At 36.7% G+C, this 14,015-nt stretch overlaps 1 protein-coding gene across 1 annotated transcript; it reads right to left on the bottom strand.

The window, feature by feature from the left end:
• Positions 1–5,515: 5,515 nt before the first annotated feature.
• On the bottom strand, positions 5,516–13,535 carry LOC128220064 (uncharacterized). The gene is made up of 7 exons (XM_052928316.1): positions 13,416–13,535; positions 12,306–12,449; positions 11,700–11,803; positions 11,007–11,115; positions 9,347–9,509; positions 8,487–8,684; positions 5,516–6,501 (listed from the first exon to the last, which is right to left on the bottom strand). Exons 1-7 carry the CDS (start codon positions 13,425–13,427, stop codon positions 6,239–6,241), a joined length of 993 nt encoding a protein of 330 aa, XP_052784276.1. The 5' UTR covers positions 13,428–13,535; the 3' UTR covers positions 5,516–6,238.
• Between the last annotated feature and the right edge of the window lie 480 nt (positions 13,536–14,015).

The following is a 14,015-nucleotide window of genomic DNA, read 5'->3' as shown; positions in this document are numbered from 1 at the left end:
AATCATTCGAACGTTTCATATACTAGAAGCCATGTATCCAGCCCGAGCAAAAATACCATAAAACGCCCGGGGCTGCCTGGGGCTGCCCAGGGCTGCTTGGGGCTGCCAGAAAACTAAAATAGAAAAGTGGAGTAAAGTGATGTTTTAGTTCACACTCAAAGAATAGTGTAAATGTTGAAAAAGTATTCATTTTAGTATTTTGCGTCATTTAAAGAGTATTTTGCAAACGAACTATTGTGAATGATTTTTTTTTTCATTTTTTTCGGCTTTGAAAACATAAATTTCTGAATTTTCCGTGTTGTTAAGTCATATAACGTGTTACCATCCGAACGTTTCATATACTAGAAGCCATGTATCAAGCCCTAGTAAAAATACCATAAAACTCCCGGGGCTGCCAGAAAGAAAACTAAAATAGAAAAGTGGAGTAAAGTGATGTTTTTAGTTCACACTCAAAGAATGGTGTAAATGTTAAAAAGTATTCATTTTAGTATTTTGCGTCATTAAAGAGTATTTTGCTAACGAATTATTGTGAATTATTTTTTTTTCCTTTTTTTTTCGGCTTTGAAAACATGAATTTCTGAATTTTCCGTGTTGTTAAGTCATTAAACGTGTTATCATTCTAATGTTTCATATACTAGAAGCCATGTATCCAGCCCGAGTAAAAATACCATAAAACGCCCGGGGCTGCTAGGCTGCCAGTCTGCTGACTTCACGCTGTTGGGCTACTGGGCTGCTGACTTCTCGCTGCTAGTCTGTCAGTCTGCTGGGCTGCTGACTTCACGCTGCGGGGCTGCTGGGCTGCCAGTCTGCCAACTTCACGAACATTAATTTAATTCAAGATATTTCAAACTTGACATAACTCTTCAACATTTTAATAGTTTTCTTAAACTGAAATGCACATGTTCCTCCTACAAGCCCATACAAAACATAGATTACCATGTCCTTTAAATTATGCACACAAGCACCTTTAGCTATGCCACTGAATTTCTGTCATTTGAGATATCCTAAATCTAACTAAAAACTTATCTTTAACGTATTCTGGTTTTACATTCATTTGAAAGCCGTGTTTCAGAATAGTAATTTAATTCAGAGCTCTATAAAACAACGCGTGTCTGTATTTTTCCCAGTCAAAAAGCGGCATAACAGCCAGAGTTACTGGCCTTGCAATACAGATTTGCATTGTCTCAGGCAACAAGTGTGACAAGGTTTTAATTGTAATATCTTGAACAAAGTATGACAAGTATCATTTTTAAAAATATGAAAGATAACTTGCTTACAGTTTGTCACGTCCGCACACCCGGCAAAACGTAGACTGACAAACTGACTCCACCCAAAAATTGATTGACAAGCCAGGGAAATAATCTAGTGGCGCGGCACCGGTTCTTTGATGTCACGTGATGTCTGGTGCGGTACATGCAGACCTAAGAATTAAATTGTCGCAGTCTCGTGTTGGCTTTTGTTCTAAAAAGTTAGCGTCATGGACTTTACAATTCTGGATAGTGATAATGAGTTCTTTAAAAACGTTTTGTTTGAAGAAATGTCGAATTTTGATTCTAGTTATAATGATGTTACAGTGTCACAAGTTCTTACATTGGATACTCAGCAACTTGTAACATTTTTTCAGCATCAACATTTTACAGTAAACAATACAGGCTCCGCCTACTTTCTAGAAAAGTCACGTAGACCAAATATCACTGTATTTTCTCTGTATCGATCGAGTTCATATCAGGGACGAATTGCAGAATATGGGAAATATTTTTCAAATTTAAAACGAAATGCAGCAATCTCATTGGCTTTCAAAGTAGGACAAACTGTAATATCTTGAACATAGTGTGACGACTTTCATTATAATATCTTGAACAAAGAGTAACAAGTTTCATTATAATATCTTAAATAAAGTGTGACAACTTTTATTATAATATCTTGAACAAAGTGTGACAAGTTTCATTATATCTTGACGTCATCCTTAATGTTCTAACTGCACAAGTTTTATCATATATATCTTGAACAAAGTGTTACAAGTTTCATTATAATATCTTTAATAATCTTTGAGTTATTGCAAACGTTTAAGTTTTTGAATGCTGACGATGACAACATCGACACCAAGGCTAAAACAATAACTCATCCACTTTTCTTTCAAAATTCAAACAAGTATTAAAAAACGAATAACAAAAGCATCCAAACTGCATTCAGTAATCTTTATTCCCACAGTGCACATTATAGCATGGTTATTTTATATATAATTTAAAGTTCATCACTTAAAACAAGGCAGTTGAACTTGAACTAGAGATTGCTTTTTTGAAAAAGCGCTTGTCTCCCCTATTGTGTGGTCGTAGCTGAGAAAAAATAAATGATGGACATGAAATTTGTAACTTTGGACTGGAGACAAACCAACAGTGAAGTTTGGTTTATTCGATTATATTAAATAGTGAAGAGAAGAAAGTGTTGTTGATTAATCATGGAAAATGTAAACGAAGTTTGCATTGTATGAAGTTCCTGGGCGCAAGCGTTATTCAATTATTGATCGGAAACCATTTTTCAGCTCACAGTCATCGTGACCATGACCTTTTACCTACTGATCACAACATCAATAGGGATCATCTACATAACCAACTTGCATACCAAGTATTAAGTTCTTGGGTGCAAGTGTTCTTTAGTTACTGAGCGGTAACCATTTCTTCAACTCAAGGTCATGGCAACCTTGACCTTTGACCTACTGATCTCAAAATCAATAGGGGTCATCTTCTAGTCATGACCGACTAGCGTACCAAGAATGAAGTTCCTGGGTACAAGCGTTCTTAAGTTATTGAGCAGAAACCATTTTTAAGCTTAAGGTCACCGCCAACGTATCATTTTTTACCTGAAGGTAACCTTGACCTTTGACCTTTTGATCTGAAAATCAATAGGGGTCATCTTCTAGTCATGAACAACTAGCTTACCAAGTATGAAGTTCCTGAAACCAAAGGATCTTTAGTAATTGAGCGGAAACTTTTTCTTCACTTCAAGGTCATGGCAACCTTGACCTTTGACCTAGTGATCTCAAAATCAATATGGGTCATCTTCTAGTCATGACCAACTAGCATACCAAGTATGAAATTCCTGGTTGCAAGCGTTCTCTAGTTATTGAGCGGAAACAGTTTCTTCACCTCAAGGTCACGGTGACCTTGACCATTGACCTACTGATCTCAAAATCAATAGGAGTCATCTACTAGTCATGAACAACTATGAAGTTCCTGGGTACAAGCTTTCTTTAGTTATTGAGCAGAAACCATTTTTAAGCTTAAGGTCACTGCCAACATAACATTTTTTTACCTGAAGGTAACCTTGACCTTTGACCTTTTGATCTCAAAATCAATAGGAGTCATCTAATAGTCATGAACAACTAGCATACCAAGTATGAAGTTCCTGGACCCAAAGGATCTTTAGTTATTGAGTGGAAACCGTTTCTTCACCTCAAGGTCACGTTGACCCTGATCTTTGACCTAGTGACCCCAAATTCAATAGGGGTCATCTACTAGTCATGACCAACTAGCATACCAAGTTTGGTGAACCTAGGTCAAACCGTTCTCAAGATTTGAGCAGAAATGTTTTTTATATTGGGGGTCGCCGCGACCTTGACCTTTGACCTAGTGACCCCAAAAACAATAGGGATCCTCTACACCTCACGACCAACCTCCCTACCAAGTTTGGTGATCCTAGGTCATGCGGTTTTCCAGTTATTGATCGGAAACGAAGTGTGACGTACGGACGGACTACCGGACAGGGCAAAAATAATATGTCTCCCCCAGAGGGGGGAGACATAATTAGAGTCAAGAATTAGGTGCATTGTATTTTAATAGTGTACATAACCGAGTCGATCCAAATATTGAGCTGTGACGTCATCCTTAATGTTCTAAATGCACTTAATGTACTTCAACAATAAATAAACGATATGTCATAGATATACATGTGAGGTTTTACACGTGTTAAAACTGATTTAAATTGCAACCCATGGTTGCCTCGCCTGGCATGGGGCGGGGCGTCTGAGAGCCGCTGCTTCTCAGAGGTCAGTTTCTTTCAACAGCGGCAGCATGCATGCCCATACTTGAAAACAGTTGGCCTTGCCTCTCAGATGCAATTGTGTATCATAATGCATTTCTTAATGAATATATGTGATATCATATATGTTAAGTCCAATAATTATGCATTGTATTGCGCATATCATTTTTTGTGCATTTTAATGCGCTTATCATTTGTATGCATTGATCCGCATACATTTGTATGTATCGTATTGCGTATATCAATTGTATGCATTGTAATGCGCATGCCATGTGTATGCATTGTATTGCGCATACTGTTTGTATATGCAATGAATTGTGCATACTGTTTGTATGCACTGTATTGCGCATACCATGTGTATGCACTGTAATGCGCATACCATGTGTATGAATTGCATTGCGCATACCATTTGTGTGCACTGTAATGCGCATACCATGTGTGTGCATTGCAATGCGCATACCATGTGTATGCATTGTAATGCGCATACCTGTGTGCATTGCTATTCGCATACCATGTGTATGCATTGTAATGCGCATACCATTTGTATATGTGTATGCATTGTAATGCGCAGACCATATGTATGCATTGTAATGCGCATACCATTTGTATGCATTGTATTGCGCATACCATTTGTATGCATTGTAATTCGCATACCATTTGTATGCATTGTATTGCGCATACTATTTGTATGCATTGTAATGCGCATACCATTTGTATGCATTGTATTGCGCATACCATTTGTATGCATTGTAATTCGCATACCATCTGAATATTTCATGTAGTGTAGTAATGTTGTGATGATTTAAATCACATTTTGTTAAATAGTTCACTGCCTAGTTTTCCATTTAGAAGGTAATCAGCCTTTCGGACATGCCAATATAAATACAATTTTACGGACATTATCAGGGCATTGGCCAGTTCATATTAATCCATGTTAATATTCACAAATAACGAAACATATAACAGGTTAAAATATGACTCTGAAACAAATTCTTTCATGATAATGAAAGCGAGTAAGAAAACTTTTAACTCTCTTCAGAAGAATGCACAATTCAGCAAAGAAAAACAAAAAAAATAACATGTTGACAACTTTCAATTCTTTTATTTTGTTCCCTTATTTCTTTTTTTTCTATTTTAAAATAAATAATTCCTTATCATATTACTGCTTCTGTCTAGTCTTGACATGAAAGAGTAACACAATATTTAGGTCTATAATTGATGTGCAAGTATTCCCTTCAGATCAAGTATTCAATTCAGGAGCCATAATTACAAACAGTGGCTGAGTTCGAACTTAAGTGACAAAGGTGGATCCAGCATTTGACATTAGAGCTTAGGGGCGAAAGCTTTTGACTTGCGCCCCCTCCCTAAGAAACGAAACTAATTTGGCAGGGGGGCTTTGGGGTACTCCCTCAAGAAAATTTTAACATGTTCTACTCTGAAATGGTTTATTTTGGGCATATTTTTAAGTAAAACAAAATGATTCTTTGTTTTTAATGCAATAAAAACTTTTCTCAGTCTGAATCTAGACTCAAACTAGAGACTGTTCATAATCATGGCCCCACACCATCTTGGCCTTTCAAGTTATTTTTATACAGTTTCAATGAAAATAAAGTTTTAAACTGAAATAACATCCATGTTTTGTTATACAGTTATATTGAAAATAAAGCTTTAAACTGAAATAACATACATGTTTTAACCTTCAGACTTGTTCAGTTATACAAATAAATGATAAAAACAAAAAAGTAAATATTACCCACACATGACTAACACCAATTAATGTTTTCATTAACAGCACTTATACAATTGACATGATTCACAATTTCCCTTATAAAAATAATCTTACGACTGTTTAACCAATGAAGAGATCTACTAAAACCCACAAACAAATACATGAGGAGTTGGAATCAATATATATTCTTTTGTTCAACAAAGAAGATTATTATCTACTACGGTTGTAATTCACTTATCGCATTTGGTCATGTCCACTGATTCCCATACACTGCTTTGGAAGCAATTCCAATTTACCACACAATGATTCCCCCCCCCAACCCCCAAAAAACCAAAACACCCAAGCATACAATAACCATTCTCGTACACCAGAGTGATAATGCTATGCGTACCATGTTAGATTTATCATGATCAAGCCCCTGATGAATGAAAATGACAATAACACATTCACACTGACACTTAATGAGTATTTCTAAAACATTGCACGAGTTTTCTGCTGGTGACTATATGACTGTGTGGAAACCGGCGCATTTGTCTGGTAAGTCTGTGGGGCCGGAACACTTTGGGGGTAATTGTATGATGATGTTCTTGTTCGTCCTAGTTCCTGGCTAGGTTGTGATCTCTGTTGCTGCTGCTGCTGCTGTTGTTGTTTGAGAATAGGGAGACCCTGTTCTTTAACAAGTGACTCCAATGCGGCAAAATGCTGCTTTGTGATGAGTTGGAGTTCTTCAAACACTGAAACCATTTAAATTTGAAACACCATTATATTATAATATTTAAATAATCTAGAAATATATAAATATATATTTACAGTCCAACCCCGTTTGCTAAAGTCCCCAAGGATTGTTGAAAATACCTCGAGCCTCGGAAAATTTGAGCGAAGCGGGATTGTTAACCTTCAGTTTAAAAAAATTGGTCCTCTACATCTAGTTCGAGCCAACAAGGAATTGGAGCCAAGTGAGTTCAAACCAATGGGGTTTGATTGTATACATATTTCAGAAATAATTCATTCACATGTTGTTGAGAACCATTCCAAACCAATAACCAATAATTTATACATGTAGTTCATGAACAGATTGAACAAAGCCTAAGGGCTCTCGACCAATGCCTCAGAGATTTCCATTCAGTTGATTGGTCAATTCCTTTGACAATCCAGTTTAGACACTTGGATTCTACTCTTTAACTTAAGTTAAATCTAAGGTGGCTAATAAAAACAGCCCAATAACTTATCATACTGAGGTCTTGAATCTTTTTTGACTCTTAAATCTGCAAAGCCTTACGTCCTTGTAAAATAATTATCAATAACATATAATTGATGCAAGTACAGACATTTACTGTTTAGATTTTGTCAAAAGAAATGCTTTTCTGTTTAATCTAAAAAAAAATAACGTTCCTGAGCCCGAGTCTCAAATTCAGACTCCAGACATTATTGAATTATGGGCCATGAGCTTGATCACACCATCCATTGAGGCATGGGCCATGAGCTTGATCACACCATCCATTGAGGCATGGGCCATGAGCTTGATCACACCATCCATTGAGGCATGGGCCATGAGCTTGATCACACCATCCATTGAGGCATGGGCCATGAGCTTGATCACACCATCCATTGAGGCAATAAGCCCATTGTTCAGAACTTTGTTACAAGTTACAAATTAACAAGGTTGTTAATGTCAAAGTTGTTAACATTCAAATCACTACTGTTCTGGAATGGATATACTTGTCATCTTATGTCAAACAAGATTCCAGACAGCCCTTTCACCTGTGCTTGTCTATATTTAAGAAATATTACACACCACTGAGGGTCATATGGCATTATAAGGACCGGCCAGTCAGCCATCATATATGGACCGAGGCATTAGGCGAGGTCCATTCACTTTCGGGGGCTGACTGACCAGTCCTTATAATGCCATATGACCCTCAGTGGTGTGTTATATTTCTTATATTATACCGAACACTTTTCATTACAATACAATATTTTTAAAGCGATTTAAATGTGTTTCATTTAACAAACCTGATAATTTTTACTGGGACAAATTTTTGCCGTTGTGAAAATAGCAAGCCGAACTAACCAATCGCATGACGTCAGCGGTCCATATTACATTTTTGGCGAGGTCCGGACCGGCCAAAAATATAATATGGACCGCTGATGTCATACAACTGGATTTTCATCAAAATACAGTAATATACGGACCGATCGAGATTATATATATAAAGAAGGGACAAATTGATGTGAGGTATAATATTTAAATATATAAGCACATCATCAAATATTTTACGTTTAAAAGTTAACAATGATTACTTAAATCACATTGTTAACTTAAACACAGTTCTGAACAATTGGCCCTATGCCACTGATACCATTCAATAGACACTGATTCATCGAGGGTGAGTGCAGTGGCCAAGAGGTTAGAGTATCCGACTCTGGATTAGAGGACCCCGGATTCAATCTCTCATCAAAGCTTCATCAATGATTTGAACTGATATTCATGCAGGAATGAGAAATGGTTTTTGATCACACACATGCATAGCCTTATTAGCAGATTAAAAAAGAAGAAATCTGATAAGAAACACTCTGTTTCCTGGGTAAAAACCAATACTGGTGTATTTATTTAGATGCCATGAGAAAAAATACCAGTTAAATGGGAATTGAACCTACAACTTCTCGGGAGAGAGTCAGGCTCAGTAAAACTGTATGTTGTAAGTTAACACTAACTCACCTTGTCCAGCAAATGGTTTATGGTCTGGAGTATAGAGGAGTATTTTCTGGAGAACATTCACCATCGACGCTGATGCAAGCACCTTCTCTTGTAGTGGTAAGAGATTGAAATAGTTAAAGTCTATCTCAAATGGATTCCTCGGAGCAGGGTAGGTGCATAGCTTTACAAGTTCTGCTATGATATCCCAGACAAATACCTCTGAAAGAAATGTACATATACTTAAGGGTTTAACTTGTTTGTTAAACTTGGTTGATATTGATACTCCATATTAAATTCCATGAATACTCTTTTACCTAAAATCTTGAGCTCTACATCTAGCGTAACTGCCACAAAGAGACATCCCACTAATTACTGAGCAAAATCAAATCAGGGGTTTGCCACTAACCATGACCAAGGCACAAATTATGTTTAAAGACTCTACAAAAAGTAGACTTTCAAAAGTTATTGACAATGCAGACAAAGTCATCCCTATGGCGCAGGCGGCACAAACACAGTACGTGTATTTCCACAACAAGAAATAAGCTAGAAAATAACTCACAATGTGAAATGATAATTTCAAAACCTTCGGTTATTTTTACTTTTATGGACAATCAATCTTGAAGTAAAGTGAATTATTATGATATAAGTGTAATTTGGCCAGTTTAAGTTGTAAATTATTTGATTTTTAACATACTTGTTGAAAAATAGTTAAAAAAGATATTGTATTCGGGAGACTTAAACTTCCTCATCCTAGTGAAAATCTTCAAAAATCTATTACAAGGAAGTTCATACATCCAGTTTCAAATTCTTAATGGAAGCCCTGCTGATATGATTGAAAACACTCCAGGTACACATAAAAAGTATGAACCTAAATAACTTACCATTATCTTTCCACTTAAGCGTGGACTTGAGTTTAAGTGGGCAATCTTTCTCTCTTGATTCACCGGTTAGTTTGACAAGCCTCTCATGGTTTGAGCGAACCCAGACATATGGACAGTTGTATCGCCCATAACCAGCTATCAGGAACAGGGTTGATCTCTCATCCTAATAGAATAACATTCACATTCATTTATTTAAAGCTGCACTCTCACAGATTTACCATTTTTACAACTTATTTATTTTTTGTCTTGGAAAGAGCAAATTTTTGCGTAAATATCTGCAAACCAATGATATAAGAATGCCGAAAAAAGATCAGATTGCAGATTTTCATATTTCCGTTCAAAAAATAATGTTTTATGGCTTAAACCGTTACTAACGGTTTAAGAAATATGTATAAAAATCAATTTTTGAACTAAAATATAAAAATCTGCGATCTGATTTTTTGTCAGCAGTCTTACATTGTATATAATTGGTTTCCATGGATTTTCACCAAAACTGGCACGTTCCAAGACAGCTACCAGAAACTTGGATGTCGTGGGTTAGCTGCAATTTTCCATTCACCTACTTTCATAGTTGAGGCCCATTCAGTTGTTTTGTCCTGATTTCTTTCTTTTTTTTGTCAATGAATAAGTGTAACTAATAGTTGACATAAAATATGTGTAACAATAAAGAAATTTTATTAGGGCCTTACTAAGTTTGCAAAACTGATGAGCAAGGAATTTGTAAATCTAACAGTTTTCATTTGATATTGAATAAAAAGGTTAGGGCAGCAGTCCTAAAATGCTAGATAGGGTAGGAAATATTTCAAAGCCAGTCATTGAATGCTTTCAACGACATTTCAGTATATTGTGTATTATATAGTTTATACTAACTGTTTTAATTGTAATCAAAATATATGGTCAAGAACAACTAAAAATCAGAAAATCATATTATTTTTGTATTTACGTTTGCAAAATAACTCTACGGTCGAGGGCTCTACCAGGTAGGATCAGGTTACCCAAAACCCAGACAGGGCCTTCCACAGGCCGTTTTAGCGTCTGTATTTCAAAAACTGTATCACTGTGTTAAGATCAAACTTCCGGGGCGCTTGTATATACGTATGTGAAAATTTTTAATAGTGAGAATTTGGTCTATTAAGATCAAACTCCCGGGACGCTTGCATTTTCTTGACCAATTAGCCCGTGCCAAACATTTCATTTTCTATAACTTTATTGTTCTGAGACAAATGCAAGTTATTTGGAGATAATTGGTTAATAAAAAAGAAATGGGGTGGGGGGGGGGGGGGGGGGGGGGGGGGGGGGGGGGGGGGGGGGGGGGGGGGGTGGGGGGGGGGGGGGGGGGGGGGGAGAACTATCTTCTTAGTATGCACTGGCAATGAAAATGTAAAAAAGTTGACATGCAAAAGAGGTCAAAACCCCCCCCCCCCCCTACACACACACACACACTCAGCACCCACCCCCTGAAAGCTTGCGTCTAAACTATTTCCAAAGGGAATGGTTTGCCAGGTACTTTTTTCGGCCTTCGTCATAGAAATGTGCTATGGTTTAATAATTCTTGACTTACATCATTCATTTCACATTTAGTGTTTTTTATATGATCATAGGAATTACAGTTAATTGGTTATCAACACAGGTCATACTCTAAAAGATGTTGAATACATACTGTTGGAAGTGACTCCTCCTCACTGGGAGATGCTGGTGGAAGCCCGACATCCTTGACCCCGTGTGTACTCAGTATCACCTGTGACCGCATGGACAGCATCAGAGAACGCCTGATGGTAAACAATGAGGGTTAAAATACTGATGTAGCACCACATGTACATATGCATAATGGTTGATGGCTCGGACATGTAAACTATTGTAAGAAATTTTGCCTTCAGTCTTGGATACTTAACTAATCTTCTACAGGCATTTAATGCATTGGAAAGAAAAAATACATACCCACTTAGCAGAGAAGGCTCATCTACATTTAGTTAGGCATGACAATATCTGGCAATGGAGGGTTAAAGCTAAGTGCAGTTTTGTTAGCAACAACTTTTGTGTATAAACTAATTTAATCAATCACATATGATAAAAGGAATATTACAATAGGATGCTTTTCTGATGTCCTGTATCAAGTTATTTTGAGTGTATAACAGAGTTCTCAATAAGTTTCGGTTGAAGCTTCTAATAATCATACCCAAAAACTTATTTTTCGAAATATGAACCATTCATATTAGGTGGCAGTTGGTTCTTATTGAAAACACAGGTAGATTTGTGGAGATTGCTGTTTCAACACACCAAACTTGAAGTGTCACGGGAGGTCCAAAAAGCGTCCTATTATAATACCTTCTATTTATCATATGTCTTTACGTACTGGTCATAAGGCAGATTATTAGAGCTGAATGAACCAGACTTGGACATTTTCCTGTGGTCAGACTGGATTGATACGGGGTTGCTAGGTAAGCTGCTGCTCAGAGCCTGCAAACAGATGATAATTTAAAGCTATGAAGGTCAAAATGTGGTTTAGAATAAGATTGGTTTTACAAGGACAAGTGCCATATTTTAGTAAAAGTTAAAGACATACAATATCACGCATCCAATATGAGCAGAACAGAGCCAAAATTGCTAATGTTAATTGAGAAATTTCAACCTGCAAATTTAGCATTGTGAGTAGAAATGTTATAGCAACCTATGTTCAAATTTTCATTCAAATATCATGAACTTCATGTAATTTTTAATCATGACCAAGTTTTATTTATTTGCACAATGACAACCTCAATGCCAAGGCTATGACAATGCCTCAACTTTGAGAAGCAAAAAAAACTAGATTTTTACTGTACACATACAGTGTCTTCATTTTTAATGATTTTAATCCAATACATTTTTTTTAATACCATTGTTAAAATTATCTTGCAAAAATGATATTGTCCACAGGTATACATGTACTTGTAGCACCATTTTTTTAAATTATTATTATTACCTGTGGTGTGTTGACCACACTAAGTACCATTTCCTCCCGGCCTCTCATGTACATTGCAAAATGCTTAAATCCCTTCACGGTCCCTAACTTCAGCATCTCAGTAAGAAATCCTTGCAACTTTTTCTTCAGGCTTGCCTCTTCCTGCTGAAGTTATAAACAAGAGGCTACTGCATAAACCACATTACGTCTGGATCTTTTCTATTAAATGCATTTTCGCAGTACAATGTAGGTTAAAAGCGAAAAACTAAATTCTGCTGCTCCATATTAACACTGCGCGGTCCAACCTTATTTTGTACCACTTCATTCACACTTCAGGGTTTTTGCCAGCCCTTTATGGCTTATCGGGTGCAACATGCCTACCCGTGGTGAGGCTTATTTCGTACACGTGTTAATGGCACTGACATGACTTAATCCCCACAGAGACAAGCCTTATCAAAACAGTTATCACTATTGACAATACACAGTTAAGGATTTCATAAAAGTGTAACGTGCGATGTCAACCAGACCAACAGATCCCTTCAGAGAAAAGCATGCTCAACCCTGAAGGGGTCCACTGGTATTTATATACAGTAAATTCTCAATCCACACAGAGCCCAGGCTTTGCTAATTTGCATATTGCCAACCAAATTAACATATGTACTATGAACGTACATTGTACTTCCGTCTATAACGGAATGTTATACTATGAACTCACATCTGTCGCCTACAGTAGTCATTCTAAAATGCCGTCCAGGCTTTTTTTTTAATGATGGTTAGCCTGGACTAACCATCATTAAAAAAAAAGCCTGGACGGCATTTTAGAATGACTATCGCCTACAGCGGACCGTTACAATAGTTGACCGAAACCAACTTGTCCTAAAAATCTTGCTGAGAAATATTTTGGCAGTTTTTCGAATATTTTGTAAACACTCCTGAATTTGTGAAAGGAATAAGAAACTTCAACATAAAAATCGTAAAAAGCTCACATAGAATGTGACCTCCGAAACATATAATATCCGAAATATATGTCAGAAACATATACAGTATTTTTAAAACGTGATAACTTGAGAGCGAACATAAGTATGAATTATTTACTGACGTTAAATTATGTTAATTTACTGTTTTACTCACAGAATGATCCATGTTGGTAAATAAGCTGGTGAAAAAGACAAAAATTGAATAAATAAAAAATCAATCATCAAGTAGCAGACAACAGTTTTAAACGAACAAACTCCACGTAAAGTTTCTTTCTCTGTCAGAAACATGCTCGTGTTACTTCCCCCATAAACAAACATTCTGATGTTACTGTACTTCCCCCGTGAACAAACATTCTGATGTTACCTCCCCCATAAACAAATATGCTAATTTTACTTAACTCATTAACACACATGCTAATTACTCTACCCATAATAGCATGATGATAATTTTATGTTACTCATCACAAAATCAAACATGCTGATGTTACTTCATCACCCCCCCCCCCTCGCCCCACATGAGCAAACATGCTGATGTTACTGGACCCATTAACGCACATGCTAATATTACTTTACTCAGAATAACATGCTGATGTTACTTAACCCATAAACAAACATACTGTATTACTTCCCCCACAAACAAACATGCTGATGTTACTTAACCCATAAACAAACATGCTGTGTTACTTCCCCACACAAACTAACATGCTGATGTTACTGGACCCGCTTAAGCACATGCATATAGTACTTTACTCAC

Source organism: Mya arenaria, chromosome 15, assembly GCF_026914265.1.
Source record: "Mya arenaria isolate MELC-2E11 chromosome 15, ASM2691426v1".
NCBI lineage: Eukaryota > Metazoa > Mollusca > Bivalvia > Myida > Myidae > Mya > Mya arenaria.
The sequence above is the reverse complement of the archived record's forward strand: the minus strand, read 5'-3'. Positions and strand labels throughout refer to the sequence as shown.